General features: G+C 39.4%; 1 protein-coding gene across 1 annotated transcript in view; it reads left to right on the top strand.

Moving 5' to 3' along the window:
* LOC135463013 (uncharacterized) overlaps positions 1–23,263 on the top strand; it is a 33,469-nt gene extending 10,206 nt beyond the window's left edge. The window contains exons 7-16 of the mRNA XM_064740333.1: positions 6,667–6,765; positions 15,336–15,447; positions 15,954–16,087; positions 17,327–17,573; positions 18,497–18,591; positions 19,555–19,696; positions 20,724–20,933; positions 21,353–21,500; positions 22,140–22,206; positions 22,572–23,263. Coding sequence (XP_064596403.1) covers positions 6,667–6,765; positions 15,336–15,447; positions 15,954–16,087; positions 17,327–17,573; positions 18,497–18,591; positions 19,555–19,696; positions 20,724–20,933; positions 21,353–21,500; positions 22,140–22,206; positions 22,572–22,670 — 1,353 coding nt within the window. The 3' untranslated portion in view covers positions 22,671–23,263. The remainder of the gene's footprint in view (positions 1–6,666; positions 6,766–15,335; positions 15,448–15,953; positions 16,088–17,326; positions 17,574–18,496; positions 18,592–19,554; positions 19,697–20,723; positions 20,934–21,352; positions 21,501–22,139; positions 22,207–22,571) is intronic.
* Positions 23,264–25,561: the final 2,298 nt, after the last annotated feature.

Genomic DNA, 25,561 nt, shown 5'->3' with positions numbered 1-25,561 from the left:
TACATACCTGGCTGTAAGGTGACAAAATGTAATGGCACTAGAGAGCCACATCATGCCTACATGCCTGACTGTAAGCTGACAAAATGTACTAGCAATAGAGAGCCACATCATGCCTACATGTACATACCTGGCTGTAAGGTGACAAAATGTACCGACACTAGAGAGCCCCATAATGCCTACATGCGTGGCTGTAAGCTGACAAAATGTACCGGCAATAGAGGGCCACATCATGCCTACATGCGTGGCTGTAAGCTGACAAAATGTACCGGCACTAGAGAGCCACATCATGCCTACATGTACATACCTGGCTGTAAGGTGACAAAATGTACCAGCACTAGAGAGCCACATCATGCCTACATGTACATGCCTGACTGTAAGCTGACAAAATGTACCGGCACTAGAGAGCCACATCATGCCTACATACCTGGCTGTAAGCTGACAAAATGTACCGGCAATATAGAGCCACATCATGCCTACATGTATGGCTGTAAGGTGACAAAGTGTACCGGCACTAGAGAGCCACATCATGCCTAGGTGCTTGGCTGTTAGGTAACAAAATGTGTTGGCTATGAATACCATGCCATGGAGAGCAAAGGTAACCTCGATGATGTATGTATTCTGTTAAAATGACGGCTGAAAGGAGACTTCAAAGTCACATCACCTTTTTTCCTGATGTTCACAGAAAAAAAAAGAAAGTTTTGAGAGCATCATTTCAGTAATCGCTTACTTATGGGTAGCAAGAGTTATTTCAACATTCATTGTCATGATGAGAGTTGGAAAAACTTCATAGCACTTCAGAGTTCCTAAACTCTGATCGTATGGTCCATCAAACCCACCTAAGAATTCAAATGTTTGAACACCTTTAACTCTTTTCAAAAAAAATCTAAAAATTAAATGAAGGTATATGTATGCATAATTTTAAGTGGCCTATTTTGTGATGCCTACTTCAATCTTTAGATGTCTTTTCAGTTAACAAAACTGATTGTTACCAGTTTGAAAGCGTATGATCAAAAAATACATGTAAAGGTTTGAATTTTAACCAAGTGAAAACTGGCTGCGTTGAATCGGCACCTGATTCAATTTAAAAAAAAATATATATATATTTTTTTCATTTCTGATCAAATATATAAATAAAGAAGTATGTTCATTTATTATGATTAGTAAGGCAAGGAGTTATCAGATAGAGGTGTGCAAAACTGCGTTCATGCGTGGGAGTATGGCAATTTGATATGCGGATCACCGTTAGTGACTAGTGACATCACCGTTTGATGCTCAGGGTACATGTTCCCCGTCAGTATACTGTCAGGTCCAAATTAATCCATTTATAATTAACTGACTAACACAAGAGATAAGGTTTGGATGGCTGATTTGTTATTTGATGACTGAATAATTTAATCAGAAACTTGCTTCCATGTACAGGTTCAATGCAGATTCATTTTGTTTCCCTTTTCCTTGTCCTTGTGCTTTTTAACCTTTCCATAAATGTTGTTTGCACATGCAGTTTTCTAGCCACAGGCATGGCAAGTTTTTAAGCAATAATTTAAAAATTACTAATACCAGAAGCAAAAAAAAAAAAAAAATGCAGATATTTTTCTCTTTATTTTGTTGAATTGCATATTGGCAGTCAATGTATCCACCCTTCGGAAGCCTCCACAGAGTTGATGAGTTTGGGTCAGGCATGGGATATCAAAGAGCCCCACCAAGCAACAATCAATGCAATTAAATAGTGCTCTGTGAGGGAATTCCCCTAAAAATCCCCAGTAAGAAAATGTCACCACACTCAACTGAGTTTTTCTTCTTTTTATGTATAGCCTTCACCAGGAAGGTTTGCTGTATTTAATTTTTAGGTCTTCTCAAAATTAATTTCTCTGAGAAACTTTTCATTTGCTTCTGAGCAATTTCTTCTCTTTTTCACTTCTTGTTTTGCCCATCTGTTTTGTACTACAATGGGTTTTGGAGAAATCAGGTTGAAAACACTCAATTTCAAATGTCCCGTATATTACTGTATTCGACTTAAAATTTCATCCATGACTTTGTGAAAGTTTCTCAGTTTGCCTGATCTGAGAATTCTACTTAAAAGGTGTTTTGATGTTTGTTTGAATGGTAAGATGATACCCAGCTTTTTCAGTACTGAAAATAGTTTTTAATGATCCTTTTTTTGGCTCGTGAAAATGCACTGTTTGACAGAACAATTTAAGAAGAGAGATTAAGGCTATCACAGGCCCTCCATATGATGTAAGAAACTGAAGTATCACTGGGTGACTGTCATAGGTCTGTACATATTCTCAGGTCAGGGCATATATTTTTAGCATATCTACACTAGCTAGGTTCCCAGTATGTCCAGAAGACATGGACTTCAGTGAGCTCCAGTTTGTAGAGGAGGCATGAGAACATGTGAAGATCAAGGTAATGTTGATCGGGCATGGTTTTGGCATTTCCCATACTCTCCCGAAGTCAGTGCACGTTTTGGTTGGTTGGTTTGGCGTTTAGAACTTCCTGCTGTTGGTGAACGTTTTCTATGAAAATGTGTCCCTGTACATGAGATTGCTTCTGCGTTTGGTAGGGAGGCCTTAACTCTGTTACCTAGGGGGACTCCAACACTGGTTCTGTAGTTAGATGGAGACTGAAATTATGTAAGTTTGACTGATTCTGTGCTTACATGGAGACTGAAATTATGTGAGTTTGACTGATTCTGTGCTTACATTGAGACTGAAATTATGTAAGTTTGACTGATTCTGTAGTTATATCTAGACTAAAATTATGTAAGTTTGACTGATTCTGTGCCTACATGGAGACTGAAATTATGTGAGTTTGACTAATTCTCTGCTTACATGGAGACTGAAATTATGTAAGTTTGACTGATTCTGTAGTTACATGGAGACTGAAATTATGTAAGTTTGACTGATTCTGTAGTTACATGGAGACTGAAATTATGTGAGTTTGACTGATTCTGTAGTTAGATGGAGACTGAAATTATGTAAGTTTGACTGATTCTGTGCTTACATGGAGACTGAAAGTATGTAAGTTTGACTGATTCTGTGCTTACATGGAGACTGAAAGTATGTAAGTTTGACTGATTCTGTAGTTGCATGGAGACTAAAATTATGTAAGTTTGACTGATTCTGTAGTTACATGGAGACTGAAAGTATGTAAGTTTGACTGATTCTGTGCTTATATGGAGACTGAAAGTATGTAAGTTTGACTGATTCTGTGCTTACATGGAGACCGAAAGTATGTAAGTTTGACTGATTCTGTGCTTACATGGAGACTGAAAGTATGTAAGTTTGACTGATTCTGTAGTTAGATGGAGACTGAAATTATGTGAGTTTGACTGATTCTGTGCTTACATGGAGACTGAAATTATGTAAGTTTGACTGATTCTGTAGTTAGATGGAGACTGAAATTATGTAAGTTTGACTGATTCTGTAGTTAGGTGGAGACTGAAATTATGTAAGTTTGACTTATTTTGTAGTTACATGGAGACTGAAATTATGTAAGTTTGACTGATTCTGTAGTTAGGTGGAGACTGAAATTATGTAAGTTTGACTGATTCTGTAGTTACATCGAGACTGAAATTATGTGAGTTTGACTGATTCTGTGCTTACATGGAGACTGAATGTATGTAAGTTTGACTGATTCTGTAGTTACATGGAGACTGAAATTATGTAAGTTTGACTGATTCTGTAGTTACATGGAGACTGAAATTATGTGAGTTTGACTGATTCTGTGCCTACATGGAGACTGAAATTATGTAAGCTTGACTGATTCTGTAGTTAGATGGAGACTGAAAGTATGTAAGTTTGACTGATTCTGTGCCTACATGGAGACTGAAATTATGTAAGTTTGACTGATTCTGTGCTTACTTGGAGACTGAAATTATGTGAGTTTGACTGATTCTGTGCTTACATGGAGACTGAAATTATGTAAGTTTGACTGATTCTGTAGTTAGATGGAGACTGAAATTATATAAGTTTGACTGATTCTGTAGTTAGATGGAGACTGAAATTATGTAAGTTTGACTGATTCTGTGCCTACATGGAGACTGAAATTATGTGAGATTGACTGATTCTGTGCCTACATGGAGACTGAATATATGTGAGTTTGACTGATTCTGTGCTTACATGGAGACTGAAATTATGTGAGTTTGACTGATTCTGTAGTTAGGTGGAGACTGAAATTATGTAAGTTTGACTGATTCTGTAGTTAGATGGAGACTGAAATTATGTAAGTTTGACTGATTCTGTGCCTACATGGAGACTGAAATTATGTGAGTTTGACTGATTCTGTAGTTACATTGAGACTGAAATTATGTAAGTTTGACTGATTCTGTAGTTACATCGAGACTGAAATTATGTAAGTTTGACTGATTCTGTGCTTACATGGAGACTGAAATTATGTGAGTTTGACTGATTCTGTAGTTAGGTGGAGACTGAAATTATGTAAGTTTGACTGATTCTGTAGTTAGATGGAGACTGAAATTATGTAAGTTTGACTGATTCTGTGCTTACATGGAGACTGAAATTATGTAAGTTTTTCTGATTCTGTAGTTAGATGGAGACTGAAATTATGTAAGTTTGACTGATTCTGTAGTTACATTGAGACTGAAATTATGTAAGTTTGACTGATTCTGTAGTTAGATGGAGACTGAAATTATGTAAGTTTGACTGATTCTGTGCCTACATGGAGACTGAAATTATGTGAGTTTGACTGATTCTGTAGTTACATTGAGACTGAAATTATGTAAGTTTGACTGATTCTGTAGTTACATGGAGACTGAAATTATGTAAGTTTGACTGATTCTGTGCTTACATGGAGACTGAAATTATGTGAGTTTGACTGATTCTGTAGTTAGGTGGAGACTGAAATTATGTAAGTTTGACTGATTCTGTAGTTACATGGAGACTGAAATTATGTGAGTTTGACTGATTCTGTAGTTAGATGAAGACTGAAAGTATGTAAGTTTGACTGATTCTGTAGTTAGATGGAGACTGAAATTATGTAAGTTTGACTGATTCTGTGCTTACATGGAGACTAAAATTATGTAAGTTTTTCTGATTCTGTAGTTAGATGGAGACTGAAATTATGTAAGTTTGACTGATTCTGTAGTTGCATTGAGACTGAAATTATGTAAGTTTGACTGATTCTGTAGTTAGATGGAGACTGAAATTATGTAAGTTTGACTGATTCTGTGCCTACATGGAGACTGAAATTATGTAAGTTTGACTGATTCTGTAGTTACATTGAGACTGAAATTATGTAAGTTTGACTGATTCTGTAGTTACATGGAGACTGAAATTATGTAAGTTTGACTGATTCTGTAGTTACATCGAGACTGAAATTATGTGAGTTTGACTGATTCTGTAGTTAGATGGAGACTGAAATGATGTGAGTTTGACTGATTCTGTAGTTACATTGAGACTGAAATTATGTAAGTTTTGCTCGTGTCTTGGAATATGTGAGTTGTAATTTTGTTCCAATATTGATGATAAGTTTCTAGATAATTTCACACTTGTTGTAGATAACCTTTGCCTTGAGATCCCATGCAGGTATTATTACAGGTGAATTGCCTATGTTTACGTAACAGTGTAAATGTAGGCGGTTTACTTCTACTTCTACTTCTGTGTGTGTTTTATGCAGCATCCTGGTGACTAATGACTTAAGTAATAAGTTCATGCTCAAGGTGATAACGTGGCATACATCTTTACACCAAGGTACTGAGTAGAATGAACCGTGCAAAATGTAAACATTAATGCATATTGCACAACTGATGTATGGTATAGTTACTTCAAACTGTACTGCATTACCAACTCTGTGACTGAAACTGTACCGCATTACCGGTTGTGTGACTCAATTTGTACCACATTACCGACTCTGTGACTCAAGATGTACTGCATTACCGACTCTGTGACTCAAGGTGTACTACATTACCGACTCTGTGACTCAAGCTGTACTGCATTACCGACTCTGTGACTCAAACTGTATGGTATTACCCACTCAGTGACTCAAGCTGTACCACATTATCGACTCTGTGACTTAAGTTGTGCCACATTACCGACTCTGTGACTCAAGCTCTACCGCATTACCGACTCTGTGATTCAAGCTCTACCACATTACCAACTCTGTGACTCAAGTCAAGCTTTGAAAACATGCCTGATCCATGCATGTAAGTCATTTTTGTATTTAGCCATTTAGCCTTGGATATTTAGCTAGCTCTTTGTTTTGGCCTGTCTGTGCATCCGTCCATGTAGCCTTGTAAACAGTCTGTCTCTTGGAAGCTTTTCTGCCTTGTTATCAGGTTTACTAGATACACTTAGGAATTGGAAAGAGTCCTCTTCATTTTAGGTAACCTCGACATATTTCTTTTGTTTTCAAGGTTGTTGATGGTCAGGTATTACATTTATTTGTGACTGGCTTGTAAACCTGATATCTGTTTGAGCAATTTTTATCAAACTTGGCTAGCCACCATTATGATGGTCATATTGAAGAACTTTTTTTTTTCGTTGACCTTGACTTTTTCTTTCAGGGTCATTGAGTTCACCATGACCCAGAATTTGCATATGGGTTCGGTGCATTGCACCATTTTTTTTCTTTTTTCACATGTCAAGTAGAGATTAGTGATGACCTACCTTAGTTGAAGAATTAATGAAAATACTTTTCTCTTTGCAGAATGTGTACTATGTAATTAAAGCCTCTCTCAGTATCCTCCATAACATCGCTCGCAATCCTGACGTCAAACATTACTTCAAGGAACATAAAACCTCAGAGGTGAGTGTAAATATTGTAAACATACTTTCCTGTAATCCTCCAAAACCTTTGCTGACCTATATTGAATGCTGATGTCAAACACAAGTTCATCTAGCACAAAACATCATGTAGATGTAGTTGGGGGTAAATACATATTTGAGAGAATAATTAATAGTGAATTGCACTCAAATAAAATGAATAAAGTAAATAAATAAAACAATGATAAAAGCAATTACGAAATTATGTATGTGTTTGTGGCTGGTCAAACTAATGCTTAATATAATTTGTCTGTCTGTCTGTCTCTCTCTGCTTTGGTTGGTGTGTTGTCTGTTTGTCTGTCTAACTGTGTGTCTGTCCTTGTGGTTGTTGTGTGGCCTGCCTGTCCTTATGGTTGGTGTATTGTCTGTCTATCCTTGTCATTGGTGTGTTGTCTGTCGATCTTTTGTGGCTGGTGTGTTGTGTGTCTATCCTTGTGTTTGGTGTGTTGTCTGTCTTTATGGTTGATGTGTTGTCTGTTTGTCTGCCCTTGTGGTTAGTGTGTTGTTTGTTTGTCTGTCTTTCTGTCCTTATGGTTGGTGCTTTGTCTGCCTGTGTGTCTGTCGTTGTGGTTAGCATGTTGTTTGTCTGTCCTTGTGGTTGGCATGTTGTCTGTGTGTCTGTATGTCTGTATGTCTTTCTTTGTGGTTGATATGTTTTCTGTGTGTCTGTGTTGTTGGTGTGTTGTCTGTCTGTCTCTCCTTGTGGTTGGTGTATATTCTGTCTATCCTCATGGCTGGTGTGTTGTCTGCCTTCCTGTCTACCTGCCTGTCTATCTATCTATCTGTGTGTCTGTCTGCCTACCTATATGTCTGTGTATCTGCCCATGTACCTGTCTGCCTATCTATCTGCCTGTCTGACTGTCTGACTGTCTGCCTATCTATCTATCTGCCTGTCTGCCTATCTATCTATCTGCCTATCTGTCTGTCTGACTATTTATCTATCTGCCTATCTGTCTGTCTGTCTGTCTATCTATCTATCTATCTATCTATCTGCCTATCTGTCTGTCTGACTGTCTGTCTGCCTATCTCTCTGTCTGTCTGCCTATCTGCCTATCTGTCTGCCTATATACACTGTATATGTCTGCCTATATATCTGCCTATCCGTCTGTCTGCCTATCTATCTGTCTGTCTGCCTATCTGCCTGCCTATATATATGTCTGCCTATATATCTGCCTATCTGTCTGTCTGACTATCTGTCTGTCTGCCTGTCTATATGTCTGTATGTTCAGAATATGTTAACAATGTTTTGATAGTCTACAGTCCATGTGTAATGATCTAGAGATCACTGAATACCTGTTTTCTTTAAGTTATTATGCATTTTTCATAATATTTGCTTCCTTATTAAAATTAGGGAATGTGTCCTTAATAGATTGTAACCACATCAGCAGACACTGGCAGTATAATCCAATCAGTCATGCCAGTAGGTTATATATAACAAGGTATCGTTTTGCAAGGTCAGTCATCCGTAATGATACGGAATAAGATTTTGAAATGGGATGTTTGTGAAATTTTTACTTCATTTTTCAGTATCAAATATCATCATATGTTATGGTCTAAATGAAAAGATATCGAAGCTATCAAAAATAAATGCAAGATCCTGTTATTAATCTTCACATGAAGATATGTACGTATAAACTGAACTTTGTACAAAATGTAGAAAAATGTAATTTATTTAGTACTTAAGAGGCCATATGTGGGATGGTCTGCCAGCAACCTGCGGACGGGCATGGGTTTCCCCCCGGGTTCTGCCCGGTTTCCTCCTACCATAATGCTGGCCACCGTCATATGAGTGGAATATTCTAGAGTACGGCATAAAACACCAATCAAATAAATAAATAGATAGTACTTCAGATGGGTGGAGGGCATGTGCCTTGATCTTGTAGCACTAGTGCTGAAGAACCGTCTTGGACAGGAATTTGTGGATCCCCGTGCTGTCACTGCTTGGTTAAATCTTGGCGACAACAAACGGTTTACAACACATGTATGATCGTTTGCCCGGTTTAACATTCATTGAATACCAATTGACTTCCAGCAATATGGTGTCCATACCTATACGTCACACGTGGGAAAGTTTGTAAGTAACTTACCAAAGGTTGATGGTTTATTGCGGTTTCTTCCACCCACGAAACTACGAGCGAGGCATCATGCATTTACCCACAGATGTAAAGCTGTGGAGTGTTGGTATATTTCAGAATGGCCGTCCCGTAAAGTACGGAAAATATAGTTTCCACATTTACGAGGTCTGTTGGTGCAGGTACCTACTTCTAGCGCTTCCAGTCACAGATTGGCCAATCGCCTTCCAACACTGGAACTCGAATCATTCTCTGACAGAAAACACACCCATGTACATATACACTTATTAAAGTGAGCGTCAAAGGAGCGATCTGCAAAGCTTACACACAGCCCGGTGTTAGATTAGGAAAGAAACTAAAGTCGGACGGCGATGGATACAGCTTCTGAGGCTGATCCCACGAAGGCGTGTCTGACAAAATTTAAACTCTCTTCACAGCGGTTAGTTTTTGGCACTAAAAGTTAAGATTTTGAGATATTTGCCCTAAAGTTACATTAATGAGGCGGCTCAAATTTTAATTTCTTCAGCCCAGATATAATGAATTTCTAAAATAGTACTTCAGATTTTGACGTAAATCCAAAATGGTTTAGTGGAATCTGAGCTAGATTTTTAAGTAACACTGTTTCAGAGGCAGAGTTTTAAACATCTTGTTACATCGGTATCTTTACTAATCCAAGTTAATAATTCTGACTAATGGCTTCAGAGATGATATTAATTTTCCTGAACTTACATTTGACTTTCAAAGGTAACTTTCAACTTGTCATGAAAGACTTGAAAATCTCTTTTAAGTAGTAAAAAGGTAAGTTACAATTTTAGTGAAGTTTTGAATTTAAGACTATAAAAGACAGCTGCCTGTCATCCACCTCTTCTGAACCATTTGTAAAAAACACGCACACAGATCAAAAGGCAAGAAGAAAGCCAAAATTTGTGAGTTTTTTCTACTGGATTATGAATTAAGCTCCTTTTAAAAGTGCCAACTGTCGACAATATGGATTTATGTAATGAGAGAGGGTAAAGTGTAATACTGGCTTAATTATTTGACAATTAACTGACTTATGTTGCTGTATAAAACAGTTGTAAGCAGGACGTATGTTATGGCATATTGTACCACAGCTGCAGTAGAGCAGTTATGTCAACGTTTACACAGACAGTATAATGAATTTATCCCACAGATTAATAATATCTGTTTGACAAAGAGATAACCTCAGGTGCAAAATTAAAAGATATTTTTGGGACAAATTTTTCTGTGCGCTGGTAAACTGCCTGTTTAGGGATAAAAAAGCAGTCGGTCATGTATAAAGATGGCAAGTCTTAGAACACGTTTCCTTAGATTTATTAATGTATTTATTTGATTGGTGGTTTATGCTGTATTAAGGAATATTTCACTTATACGTCAGCTGCCAGAATTATGGTCGGAGAAACTGGGGCAGAGCCCGGGGGGAATCCCACGACCATTCGCAGGTTTACTGACAGACCTTCCATTTCCTTAGTGACGGCTAGTTTTATAATTCTCTGACAGCCAGGTGTAAGCTTTGTAGATATCTTACCTGAGGCATCACGTAAAACTCAAACACATTGTATTAAACCTATTTCTTCTCTCTCTACACATTTGTGGAGCACACTCGTGAAAATTATCTTCTAATGCGCCTCATGGAATCCCTTCCCTCCACCCTCTAAAAAAAAAAAAAAAACAACAATGGAAGAAATGAATATTGATGTAAATACAGTTCAGTGGAAAACTCTGTACTTTAACAAATTTATCATCATTGGTTCTTCTCTCTACACACTGTCCACTTTCCTTCACTTCTCTATTTTCTCTTTCTCTCTTACTTTTGCTGTTCCTTTTGCTCTATGGTGGTACATTTCTATTGTCACTGTTCTCAATTTTATTTGGCGTAAAAAATACTTTTCATTGACCCTCTGTTAAATAGAATTTCCTTTGCTTCCTCCACTTCGAAAATTTTCATTGCCTTTTTAATTCTTTTCTTTTTTTTTTTTTTTTCAAGTGGTTTTTTTTTTCTAGAACACGATCGCCCCAAACATATTTTTGTTACCGTCTGTTTTTACGCCGAGTGGTGCCTGTTTTCTATCAGATAATGCTTCTTTCCAGTGTTGTACACGCGACGAACACACGTACACACACACAGCTTTTCAGAGTACTTTGTACACTTCTACATTGTTAAAATAACACTCCAGTTACACTTCTGTTGTACAATGTACTCTGTGTGAAACACCTGTTTGTCCACATTTTCATGTCGACTACACTTCATCATTCACACAATACACTTTAATTCTACTAGTTTGAAACACGTTTTTTTTTTTGTTATTAATGAAAATGTAATTGTTGTATTCATCTCTTGTATATCTTGAACCTACGTCATTCATGTTTGCATCTTTAAAAATAAACTGAAAAATTTATGCCTGTATATTTCTCATACTTTTCTTTTAACTTGAAAATTTTGTTTTATCCTTTTTTGTAGGGGTCGACACCAATTTTATTTTGCGTTTTATGGGCAAACGGACTCTATAAAGTTCCAAAACTGAAATGAAAATAAATGTGAAAATCCATTTTTTTTATTTTAACTGACCTCAAAATATTCTGATGAAGTAAACCTGTATTCAAGAGAGACATTCGTCTGTCAGTCCATGTTTCTTATAAATAAGAGGATTTGTGTATTTCAGTTTTTATTTTTTTATATCTCCAACGACATTGAAAAAAAAAAGAGTCACTGCCTGTAAAACAGGAATATGAATTGATGTGGCCTAAAGTGCATGTTCAGTGAGTAGTAGTATTTGTATAAGATGTAGTGCATAAATTTATGGGTAAAAGTGAGTGGGGCTGATAATTGTGTGGGCAGTTAAGTGTATGGGCAGTTAAATGTAGAGGCAGTTAAATGTGTGAGCAGTTAAGTTTATGGGCAGTTGTGTGTGGGCTGTTAAGTGTGTGGACAGTTAAATGTATGGGCAGTTAAGTGTGTGGGTAGTTAAATGTATGGGCAGGTAAATGTCTGGGCAGTTAAATGTATGGGCAGTTAAGTGTGTGGGTAGTTAAATGTAGGGGCAGGTAAATGTTTGGGCAGTTAAGTGTATGGGCAGTTAAGTGTATGGGCAGTTAAGTGTGTGGGAGATAAAGTGACAGCCAAAAGAAACTTTACGACTCGGTGAGTTAAATTTAACTGGCTTTTTCAGCAAATTAATACCAAATTATTGTAGGAAAACATTGTACAAAGGATTTTCCCATGTGCGACAAGTGTCATATACGCCCACACAAATTTGTTTTGAGACAACGAAGAAAGTTGAAAAATCATGTGACCTATGGGTGGCCGCAACTGCACATGTAATAAGCGTATAAAAACGTTACACACAGTGTGTTGGACTTGCACACTGACTAAAAACAACCAAAGTAATGCCTCGATTGACTCCAGAACAACGCGAGAGGGCCCTGGGTGTGGTATCCATGGGAGCCACCAATGCTCACATTGCTAGGAAATTCGGCTACTCTCGTGTAACTGTGTCAAACTTGATGCAACGTTACAGACAGGCTGGGCAGGCATCAGACAGGCCAAGAACAGGCAGACCTATGGTAACGATGCCCAGAGAAGACGAGTACCTGCGCACCTTACACCTGAGGAACCGCTTCCTGACAGTGACGTCATCGTCAATCAATGGCTTTGGTCACGGGGTCAATCGGCAGTCCGTGTCCAGGAGACTCATGGCTCACGAAATTGGGAACTAGCGACCATGCAGAGGGCAGTTGTGCCCTCTCGCCAGAGGTTGCCATGAGCTCGAATTGTATGTCGTTGGCAGTGACGTGATTGGCGTGTTGTTTTCATGGATGAAAACTGCTTCTGTCTGTTCCGAACCGATGGCAGACAGCGAGTTTACCTTTGAAGAGGCCAACGAACGGCTGCATCATGCATCCAGGAGGTGGTACTGTTTGGTGGCGCCAGCTTGATGGTGTGGGTTGGTATTTGTGGAGAGGAGCCGACACCACTGGTCATCATCTACGGGAACCTTACAGCTCAACGTTACGTGGATGAAATTCTACGTCCTGTTGTCTTGCCATTCCTTCAACCATGTGGTGCCCTGTACCAGCAGACCCCATACAGCTTGAGCAGAACTTCCTGGACTCCAACGAAGTCAAAGTCTTGCCCTGGCCTGCATGTTCCCCAGATATGCCCCCCAGATATGCCCCCCATAGATCACCTTTGGGATATCATGGGTCGTCTAGTAAGACAACGGCCACATCTTGCAGCAAACGGACAAGAACAGGTGTTCGCTCTCCAAGATGGATGGCAAGGAATCGCACGTCATCTCATCAGACAACTGGCTTTCTCTATGTTGTTTTACTCTATGAGTTTTTGCATGGGTTGGCCACGTGCAGAATTGATTGGTTTTGATATCGACTGATTTTAAAAATAATCAACTTTTTGTATACTCTTCCCATTGTTAACTAAGATGGAATGGCTATTTTTCTACCCGTGCTCTGTTCGTTCACTTGTAAAATGATTTGAGGGCTGCTTTGTCCCTTCTTACTCAAGACTTTCAATATCTAAAGTCATTGGTCTTCTCAATATATTAAACTTCGGTCATCCTGTGTTTTGCTTTGGCAAAATAAATTGATTTGAACTCTTTGTAAAGTTTCTTTTGGCCGTCAGTTTAGGATTGGAGGCAAGTACGGACTGTGAGGAGAATAAATTTATCGGTATAATGAGGTCAGCAGCTGAAAAGGAGGTCATGCCGAAAGGGTAGGGTGAAGGCAATATAAGTATGGGCATATGGGCATATGGAGTTTGGGTAGTAAATTTATTTGGTTGGAGTTTTACACCCTATTGCACTTGAACAACAGTGGCCAGTCTTTTGGTGGGAGGAAACCAGGCAGAGCCCTTGGAAAACCCATGACCATCTGCAGGTAGCTGACAGATTTTCCCATGTATGATGAAAAATTGTTGCTTTTATTGAAAGAATTGAACTAGAGAATAGTAATTACTGTTTTAATGTATTATGATAAATGTGTTAGGGTTTATTTTATACTACACTTTGTTTCCATGTAATGTCACTCGATAATTAACTTTGCATTTTGATCACGCGCATGCGTTTGCATCTTGTGGCGATTTACATGTGAATGCACTTGTTTCTTAGTGTAGAGTTAAGTTCTTCTACATACTTGTCAGTATAATGTACAGTTCACATGTAATATTAATTATATGCTTGTAATGTCTTTTAGTTTATGTGTAAACTAAGAACACAAACCTTGACAGTTTGCCAGAGCTTTTGTAGAAATTCTCAAAGTTTTAATTACCTGTTAGGTTTACCTAATTAGCCAGGTGAGAAGATATTGTAGATCTACATGCATATACATGCACGTTTACATATATTAAAAAACATACATGTATCTCACTAGCATGGCATTATATACATGTAGGTCTATCTGTTCTTGTTTATAAATTACAGCTGTTTTGGGACTGTCTTTGTGTTCTTGATATTTACTCTATCATAGTTCTGCATTTCCTCCCTCATCCTTTCTTGCAATCACCCATGTAACTTAAGTTTCTGGTTTACGGGGCTGTTTCTCAAAAGGGACTTAGAACAGTCGTAGACTTAAACCCGTGGTAAAAGTCATAAAATTTACGATGTCAATGTTTCTGAAAACAAATTTACGCAATCGACAGGTCGTAATTTTTCTGCCCACGATGAGGTGTCATGGGTCAATCGTAACAAGGAAAAACCTGCAAATGTGGCCCATGCACAGACACACAGCCTAGATACATTGTACAAACTTCAATCAAAGTTATATATTAACAGATCAGTGTCGATCTATACCGATACATCTGTCGTATACAGTATCTAACTACTTGTACACGTGTACGCTTACATATATGCGGACTGTTCTCGGGCAATCAGCTGCGAACTCTTTATGAAAACCACACAACAAATTTCTACCCGCAGGTACCATTGTGTGTTAGTATCAGATGTGTACAGGTTATAATGAATGGTCTTTGATCTAAAACATGTACACATGTACATGTAGGCCTAATGTACCTGTTCTGTCAATAAATGGCCCCTTAATTTGTAAAACTTTTCACCCACGTCTGCAACCAATGTAATAAAATATATAACCTGTTATATCAGCCCCAGATGTAATAAGTTCTGAGAAAACTATGGGGTTTGGGGAAATAATCACAGTTTTATGAAGCATGCATATTTAATGACCCTAACAAATAATTTTTAACATCATTTTCATAATAATTGTACCTGTATGCATACTGAATTTCCACTGAAAAAAAGGGCTTTTACTGGTTGAAAAGGTTGTAAATTTACCCCCAGGATTTTAATTAATAACAGTTTCCAGCAGATATATCTGGCTGCAGTCAGCCTAAGACTAGTATATAATACCATATATTGATGTTATTTCTTGTTTCACGGATCAATGCTGTTGATTCACAAATTTCATTCTTGTTGTGGTTGTTGTTAACTTGCAGGTTATAAGACCGTTCATTGAAAACTCTGACGAAATGCTGAAAGCTCTGGCCATGTTGACTCTGGCTTACGTCGTAGATGAAGATGAAAACAGCACACTTATTGACGAAACCGGTGAGATTGAAATGTTTGCGTACATGTACCTGTATACTTATATTGGGCCACTGTTTATGTTCACTGCAAATTATATAGTCACAGGTAAGGCACTCGGTGGCTCAGATGGTTAGCGCACTAGCGCAGCAGTCGCTGTGAGTTCAAGTCCAGCTCATGCTGCCTTTCTCTCTAGCCCTAAGTGGGAAGGTTTGCCAGCAACCTGTGGATGGTCGTGGGTTTCCCCTGGACTGTGCCCGGTTTCCACCCACCATAGTGCTGACCGCCGTCGTATAAGTGAAATATTGAGTACGGTGTAAAACACCAATCAAATAAATAAATAAATAAATAAATATAGTCACAGAAAATATGGTACATTGAAATTTGATTGTCTACAAATTTTGCCAGGTGTTGATTTGTCAGTGTTGGAATTTATGCCTATTTGATTTTCAAAAATGTACGTGGAGCACATCTTGTATTTAGAAGTCAATTATCTGATAAATAAATCAGTTGTTTAATTCGTATTCCAGGTGTAATAAAATGTGTGTGTGAGTGGCTGAGTAAAGCCCTGTCCAATCCAAAGCGCAGGTACCGAGGGTTTACCCCCCAGGAACTCACCCAGGGGCTGGACAAGCTGGCTGTGAATGACAGCAATAAAATCAAGGTGAGCACAGTTATGGTTGTAGGGTAATCAAAATGAGCTCAGGTGTGATTGAAGGATAATGAATATGAGCTCAGGTGTGGTTGTTGGATAATCAAGGTGAGCACAGGTGTGGTTGTAGGATAATCAATGTGAACTCAGGTGTGGTTGTGAGATAATCAGTGTGAGCACAGGTGTGGTTGTAGGATAATCAAGGTGAACACAGGTGTGGTTGTTGGATAATCAAGGTGAGGACAGGCATGGTTGTAGGAAAATTAACATGAGCACAGGTGTGATAGTGGGCGAATCAAGGTGAGCACAGGTGTGATTGTGGGCGAATCAGTGTGAGCCCAGGTGTGATTGTGGGCGAATCAATGTGAGCACAGGAGTGGTTGTAGGAAAATTAACTCGAGTCAGTGTGAGCACAGGTGTGATTGTGGGCGAATCAATTTGAGCACAGATGTGATTGTAGGCGAATCAGTGTGAGCACAGGTGTGATTGTGGGCAAATCAATGTGAGCACAGGAGTGGTTGTAGGAAAATTAACTCGAGTCAGTGTAAGCACAGGTGTGATTGTGGGCGAATCAATTTGAGCACACATGTGATTGTAGGCGAATCAGTATGAGCACAGGTGTGATTGTGGGCAAATCCATGTGAGTCCAGGTGTAATTGTGGGCGAATCAATATGAGCTCAGGTGTGGTTGTGAGCGAATCAATGTGAGCTCAGGTATGATTGTGCGCGAATTAGTTTGAGCACAGGTGTGATTGTGGGTGAAGCAATGTGAGCACAGGTGTGGTTGTAGAAAAATTAACATGAACACAGGTGTGATTGTGGCCGAATCAATGTGAGCACAGGTGTGATTGTAGGAAAATTAATATGAGCACAGGTGTCTCGTTACCTGTGAAATTAGGGAGCATGATGTGGCTCAGTGTGGTTACCGCTACTGTGACACAAACCTCAACTGTGACACATGCATCTACTGTGACACACGCATATACTGTGACGCACCTCTACTGTGACACATACCTCAGTTGTGACACATACCTCCACTGTGACACATACCTCTACTGTGACACATACCTCAGCTGTGACACATACCTCCACTGTGACACATATCTCCACTGTGACACATACCTCAGCTGTGACACATACCTCAGCTGTGACGCATACCTCCACTGAGACACATACCTCAGCTGTGACACACACCTCAGCTGTGGCACATACCTCTACTGTGACACACTTTTCACTACTTTGTCTTCACAGATTGTGGAAGAAGGGGCCCTTCAGTCTTTCCTGATCATGTTGCAACACGACGACATTAGGGAGGAGTCAATGGCCGCTCGCGCTATCTGGACACTTTCTTTCGACAAAAATGTGCGACAGAAAATCCTGGAGATGACGGAGCTCATTGACATGTTAGAGAAGATGACGCAAAGCCCCGACGAAAACCTGTCCAAAAGTTGTATTGGTGCTTTATGGGTCATCCGAGAAGAGGCAGATAACCCAAACAGTACGTATCGAACATTAGCGTGAAATGCAGACTTGATAAAGTGAGAAGAAAAAAATATATTTAAGTAATTATTTAACTATCCCACTTCCCCAGTCACCTGACAAATCTCGTGCAGTTAAAATGAAAACCCTGTAACAAACCAGAAGAAACTGGATTTTGAGATCATGAGCAAGGAAAGTCAAGGTCAAGTTTAGTGCAAAGAACCATTAGGTTGCCTGTCCTGTGGTCAAGGGCACAATTTTTTCGCTGCTCAAAATAAGCCCCGAGGACCAGACTGGTCAAGCTGTTACTGACAAGCACTCTGGTAAGACTAGGGTATAAACATGCAATTTATATATAGCTGTGGCAAGCTGGGTTTCCCCTGGGCTCTGCCCAGTTTCCTCTTACCATATGACCGGCCACCATGGCATAAGCGAAATATTCTGCGTAAAACACCAATGGAATAAATAAATAGAGCTGGTGCTCAAATCCATAAACCTTCATGGTTCTCCCCAAAAATTTGCACTTGTGTAAGGAAAGTATTTCAGAAATCATTGTAGTACAAGGTCAGATGATAGGTAAGTGATATATTAAATTACATGTACATGCCTTTCCCAAAAATTTATTTGTTTTATTTATTTTATTAGTGTTTTACGGCATATTCATGAATATTTCACTTATATGACGGCGGCCAGCATTATTGTGGGAGGAAACCGGGCAGAGCCCAGGGGAAACCCACGACCATCCGCAGGTTGCTGGAAGACCTTCCTGCTTACAGCCTGAGAGGAAGCCAGCATGAGCTGGACTTGAACTCACAGCGGCTTTCCCCAAAAAACAACCTTGACTGTCCTTGTGTGAGGGATGTAATGATCAATTTAAAGAAAAGTAAATGAATCCATCAATGCATCAGTCGGTTAATCAGGTGATGGTGTTGTTTCTGACAGGACCACGCTCAGCTGGGCCATCCAAGAGTCATGTGTTCATCAGCTACAGCTGGAGTGATCGTGTCCACGTGATGGAGATCGCCGATAGGTTAAAGGTCAGTTAAACACAAATCAGGCTTACCGAGAGAATGTAGGGGAAGAAGGATGCATGTGAACACTTCAGTAAAGTGTGAAATTTTAAATTGTCCTTATAAGACCTGTAGACAAATATCGTTATCCAAAATAACTTTGGATAACTAAATAAAAATTGATAGTTCAACCTTTTCGCATGTTTGCAAAGTGTTTGTGAAACCGTGAATTTGGCCAGTGTAATCAAAGGAGCTTTGCCGCCAAAATCAAATAAATTCAAATTAAGTTGCACTAAAAGTTGCTCTGTCATCTGCAAAAAGGTAGAGGAATTAGGGGATAAAATGAAGGTGAAAGTTGGCTTGATTTCCAAGGTTCTTAAATCGCGGTTAGGAGGCGTTCATTTGCCTTCATTTCCTCAATAGTGTATTTTTGTTACCTTACTGGTACACCTTTATCTTATGGAGATACATAAAAAAATCATTGTAGAATTCTTGTACCCAGGTAAGTTGAGCTGAAAAAATTTGCTCAAAAGTGCACAACTGTGTGTGCAAATGCAGCATTTCACAACCAGATAGGATCTCTGGCAAATGTCAAAGACCAGTAACCAATTCCACAAAGACATTTCTGACTCTAGTCAAAAGTTTAAAATATTGTCACAGTTTTGGATACTTGGTGTTGCCAGTTTAACACGTTTGTCTTAATATAACATTGCTAAGGTGGTCAAAAGTTTATTGTACAGAACCTCAGAATATGCTCCTAAATTGTATTTTCAAATTTTGGCTTAAGTCAGAAATGGCTTTGTGAATTCGGTCCTGGTGGATACTTTACAACAGGTGCAAATTAGGTCTTCTTTAGTGCATCTTCAGTCCATCTTCACTCCATCTCTAGTCCATCTTTTACTGAAAGGTAAACCAGTTCATGTGAGCATTCTTTTTTCATTGTTCTTTATTCTTTGTTCTTTATTCATTGTTTTTTGTTTTTATTGACAGAAAGAAGGTTATAATATCTGGATAGACGTGGAGCAGATGGGAGGCTCCACACTACAGGCGATGGCAGAAGCCACGGAGAACGCCACCGTCGTACTTATCTGTATGTCGGAGAAGTACAAACAGAGCCCCAACTGTCGCACAGGTGGGTGGAACTTGCCACCATGGTTACCAGGCTTGGTGACATTTGCTGTTTTGACAATGATTGGTATCTGACCATAAAGACCGTGCTTGCCTTGGTCTTGTCACAGCCACCTGACCAGTCAGGTCGTAGACTCAGTTGAGGCACGTTCTTTTACTTTATTACCCAAAGACAAGGGTGTTAATAACTTACATTAACAAGCTGTACTGGCAGATAAGCATCCTTGATTCTCATTTTATGCCAGTATAGTTAGTCTTGTATGTGCAGTGGTTTCCTGTTGATGCAGTTGGTTTTCCCCTTGAAATGCTGGCTTCCTCTTGGAGTGGGTGGTTTTCCCGTTGAAATGCTGGTTTCCTCTTGAAGTGGGTGGTTTTCCCCTTGAAATGCTGGTTTCCTCTTGGAGTGGGTGGTTTTCCCCTTGAAATGCTGGTTTCCTTGTATTATGAATGTGTTTCCACCTCCACAGAATCTGGCTGTGTGTTTTATGTGAGTGAAATACTCTGTTGTATAAGTGAAATACTCTGTTGTATAAGTGAAATACTCTGTTGTATAAGTGAAATACTCACAGTTGTACATTGTTCAGCACCAATCAGATAAAAGAAAATCACGTGTGACCCTAGATGGGAATGCTGTGTGCTCCTGCGGAGGCTCTGTACTGTTTTCATCTCTGTTCTCCTTTATTCTCTGGATTATGCCCCTTTTGGGCCCTTGTGGCTAACACAGTGCAATGACTAGGAGCCTCTCACCAGTGCTGTCGCTGTGAGTGACGTCCAGCTCATGCTGGCTTCCTCTCCAGTTGTAAATTGGAAGATTGGAAGGTGTGTCAGCAGCCTGCAGATGGTTGTGGTTTCCCCCAGGCTTTGCCCGGTTTCCTCCCATCGTATTGCTGGCTGCCGTCGTATAAGCGAAATATTCTTGCATACAGCATAAACACCAATCAGATAAATAAATAAAGCCTTTTTTAACGGGCACAGAGGCCTGTTATGATGTAATTTTGAATGGAATGTGATCATGTTTGTCCTCCCCACAGAGGCGGAGTACACATTCCAGCTTAGGAAGGATTACATTCCTATCATGATGCAGAAGCGGTACCGCCCCGACGGCTGGCTAGGGCTCATCCTGGGTGCCAAGCTTTACATCGACTTCAGCGGCAAGTACCCGTTTGAGAAGAGCGTCAATGGCCTTTTGAAGGAGCTGAGAGGTCGAGGCAAAGGCGTGCCCAATGGTCCGCGCAGAGGAGGTACATGTACTATAAACTCTAGGGCTTTGAAATAAAGTCTTAACATCAAAATGAAATTCTGTATTTTGCCAAATGTTTGGCTTGAAAAAATGCATTTTGAGAATCACATAATCGCCTTAAAATGATATTTTTGATGCCCATGCATGTACTGTAGTTTTTTTTCTGCCAAAAAATGGATCAAACTTCATGAAAAGCTCAATAGGTGATCCCATAAAATGGTTGAATCTGCCAGAGTGAAGCAGTATGTGTCATGTAAAACAGCCTAAACTTTATAGGTGAAATACAGTACGCATCAAAGGAAATTAAAAGAATTGAAAATTACCTCAGGAAAAAGTTTTTATATTTAATTGTGTCTCTGTGCGTTTTCAGTAAAATATCAGACCAATAAATAAATGCAAGTTGGGATTTGTCTGTTTCAGAAACTGTAGACTTGCCCAACTCCCACGAACCCACCCTCCACCATCATTTTGCTACCCACAATGCATCACATCCTCATCAGAACTCGGCCGGGCACATCAAGACCAGGGAGGAAGTTGGCAAGTGGTTGCACCATGTTGGTCTGGGACAGTAAGTTTTAAAGGGGCCTAGACGGCACTCATTTGCTAGTATCCTCAACAGATGTGTTTTTTAACCTTTTTATGAAGGCGAATTTCAGATGCAGTATTGACACAGACATTTTCATGCATTTTATGTGTCAATTAAGTTTAGCAATTTGCAGAAGTTTGAAATAGAGCGTCTTGTTGTTTTGAAAAATATGAAATTTCAGGTTTAGCATTTATAAAGAAAATATATGTGTTCAACAAAATACAAAGCAAAACCAAATTAAATTAAGATGATTAATGCCAACCATTATAAAATTAAAAATATAAATCTGGAAAAGGGAATAAGTTTTTTAAGTGGTGAGAAAAAACTTGGCTTTTTATAGGCTTTACGAATATATACTTTTCAATGTTTTGGAAATGAATGAGGACTACAGCTATTATGAACACATGGAAAGAATGAACAAATGGAATCTGATTGATGAAAAAAAAAACAAAAAAGAAGAAAGAAAAAAACTCTGAGGAGGTTTGTCAGGTAATAGGTGGTTTGTCACATTGTCAGGTATCTGGTGGTGTGGATGCCATACATCTGTGTGAAATGTACTTGATCATATGAGGTAAGATCTTAGTGAAACCATAACCCGATCGCTTTGTTTGTTTTGTGCAGCCTGAGTGCCTCGTTCACGCCCATTGATGGCCGGATGTTGGGACAGATCAGGGAGATGAGGAGGGAGGTGAGTTGACAACTTCTGTCGGGTGTGGGGTGTGTGTGTGGGGGAGGTGGGGCGGCGGCTTTGGCGGCGGAGGCATGAGTGCAGGCAGGCGCGTGGGGCTAGTTCATAGACACGTTTACAGGGCTGTTTCATCGCTACTTTAAATCCTTTAAAGTACTTACACTTTTTGGAAACATTTTCAAGACCTTGAAAAACCATGCAGAAAAAAAAATTATTACTTTGGCGTAAATCCTTGAAAGTGGTCCCTACTTGATTTTTTTTTACACATTTTTCTATTTATATAGAACGTAACTTAATGATCCTTAGTATTTGAGCCTGGTCTGTTGTGTTTTCAGTTTGTGCATTAGTCTTTTTTTATTTTTCAGGCTCCAGAATTTTTCTACCAATCCCTGGAGAGACGGCTGGGCATGTCGTTTGCTGACATTCTGCTCTTCACTGACGCCCTGGACGGCCTCACAACGTAATATCAGCCTTTCTAAGGGGATTCCCCTATCTCTATTCTGTGCCTGACCTCCTTCAGCCTAAGCAACAAAGATGCTGATTGGTTGAAATGCCTCTCATTTCTGTACATGACGAATGTAAGGCCCCATCTGATTGACCTGGAGAGATCAATGCATTAAAACATCACTGAGAAATGAATTTATGAGATGTCAGTTGGATGAAAAACACTTCTGTGTCCTTTAGTGGAGTGAAAATGCATCTGATTGACCCAGTTGAATGAATGTTTAAATAGAAACACTTACTAAAATGCAGGGATTCCATAAGAAATACAGTTACTTTGGTGACTGCTTCCACATAAGACATGCAAGAAGTCAGCTGATTGGCTGCATCTACATGTACCAGCGGAGTGATTAACCTGGGACTCTTACCCGATCTATGATTGGATGCAAATTTCATGTTTCCAAGACAACTGTTTCAGGGAATGCCTTGTAGTTGCCAGCAGAATGGCTGGTGTTAATGGTAAATATGGTAAACTGTTCTTTGATATAAAGCAAGTGTCCGTGATGTGAATTCCAGACAGAAAATATCTAAAGGTGAATGTGGATGACTGATGTAACTTGCTACCTGACCGGAAACTACATGTGTGTTTGTAGTGAGCTGATTTCTGAGTTAGAGACTTCCTAACATGTAAGAATAAATCTGATTGGATGACTCTTGGCTCAACATGTAATACTCATTCTGATTGGACGACTTCCAAACATGTATTCAGTTGACAGTCACATGCAGTTGCGGGTGCTGGCTGATGGATCTATTGCAAGAACTTTGTGTTCTGTCAGATCAGAGAAAAGTAGAACCAAACCACTGCAATGCCACAGAATCTGTGAAGGTTTAGTTGTGGGATGAAGTCAGGCTACAAGGACATCCAGAATCACATGAGTAAGTACCAGTGCATCGGACAAAGACTTGCATACTGTGTCACACATGAAAGGAAAGGGTGAGAAAAGTGTACAACACATGAACACGGAGACTGAAAAAAGCGTACCACACATGAACAAGGAGACTGAAAAAGTGTACCGCACATGAACACGGAGACTGAAAAAAGTGTACCACACATGAACACGGAGACTGAAAAAAGTGTACCACACATGAGCTCAGAAAAATATACCACACATGAATATAGTCTCAGAAAAGTCGACCACACATGACCAGACAGTCTCCAAAAGATAAATGGAGAGTCTTGGACAGATGCATATGACTGAGAAAAACATTCTAACATCCCAATAGACAAACATGTATATGGACCACCACAAATGTTATAAACCGAAATGGAGGTAAAGGCGAGAAGATGCAGATACTTCATGCAAGAAGACATAAACTTTTCATGGCTGTAGGGGAAAAGTGCATCTTACTTAGTTCAGAGACAGACCCATTGTCCAGTTTGGGCTACACCCATGTGCCTCTTCCAGAAGAAATTGAGCTCCCAAAACAAAACATTCAGAAGCTGAGAAAGAAGGAACTTTCCAGCAGTAGATAACACAAGAAAATGATGTAGCCACTATTCTGATGACGTAGCCACTATTCTGATGATGAAGCCACTATTCTGATGATGAAGCCACTATGCTGATGATGTAGCCACTATTCTGATGATGAAGCCACTATTCTGATGATGTAGCCACTATTCTGATGATGTAGCCACTATTCTGATGATGAAGCCACTATGCTGATGATGTAGCCACTATTCTGATGATGTAGCCACTATTCTGATGATGTAGTCACTATTCTGATGATGTAGCCACTATTCTGATGATGAAGCCACTATTCCGATGATGTAGCCACTATTCCGATGATGAAGCCATTATTCCGATGATGTAGCCACTATTCCGATGATGAAGCCACTATTCCGATGATGAAGCCACTATTCTGATGATGAACCCACTATTCCGATGATGTAGCCACTATTCTGATGATGAAGCCACTATTCCGATGATGTAGCCACTATTCTGATGGTGAAGCCACTATTCTGATGATGAAGCCACTATTCCGATGATGTAGCCACTATTCCGATGATGAAGCCACTATTCTGATGATGTAGCCACTATTCCGATGATGTAGCCACTATTCCGATGATGAAGCCACTATTCTGATGATGTAGCCACTATTCTGATGATGAAGCCACTATTCCGATGATGTAGCCACTATTCCGATGATGTAGCCACTATTCTGATGATGAAGCCTCCAGAGAAGTGAAGAGGATTGATTCTCTGGCTGAAATAGAATGGATGATATTGAGAGGGTGGAGTGGATGTTGGATATATGAGCTGGGAAAAAAACAGAAATTCATTCAGTCCTTTGATTCTGATATTTAGGTTTATGCATCATATCCATTGTGCCGTTGATACTTGCCCAGGACAGTTGAATGTGACTTGTAACAGACTGTCTTATTGAACGAGATCCACAAATGAATGGACCAGCGATTTTGTCTAGAACAGTTGAGTTTGGAATGTTACAAGCTGTTTCACTGAACAAGACCTACTAATGAATGGACCAGCGATTTTGTCTAGAACAGTTGAGTTTGGAATGTTACAAGCTGTTTCATTGAACAAGACCTACTAATGAATGGACCAACGATTTTGTCTAAAACAGTTGAGTTTGGAATGTTACAAGCTGTTTCATTGAACAAGACCTACTAATGAATGGACCAGCGATTTTGTCTAGAACAGTTGAGTTTGGAATGTTACAAGCTGTTTCATTGAACAAGACCTACTAATGAATGGACCAGTGATTTTGTCTAAAACAGTTGAGTTTGGAATGTTACAAGCTGTTTCACTGAACAAGACCTACTAATGAATGGACCAGCGATTTTGTCTAGAACAGTTGAGTTTGGAATGTTACAAGCTGTTTCATTGAACAAGAC

This window comes from Liolophura sinensis, chromosome 2 (assembly GCF_032854445.1).
Source record: "Liolophura sinensis isolate JHLJ2023 chromosome 2, CUHK_Ljap_v2, whole genome shotgun sequence".
Lineage (NCBI taxonomy): Eukaryota > Metazoa > Mollusca > Polyplacophora > Chitonida > Chitonidae > Liolophura > Liolophura sinensis.
The sequence above is the reverse complement of the archived record's forward strand: the minus strand, read 5'-3'. Positions and strand labels throughout refer to the sequence as shown.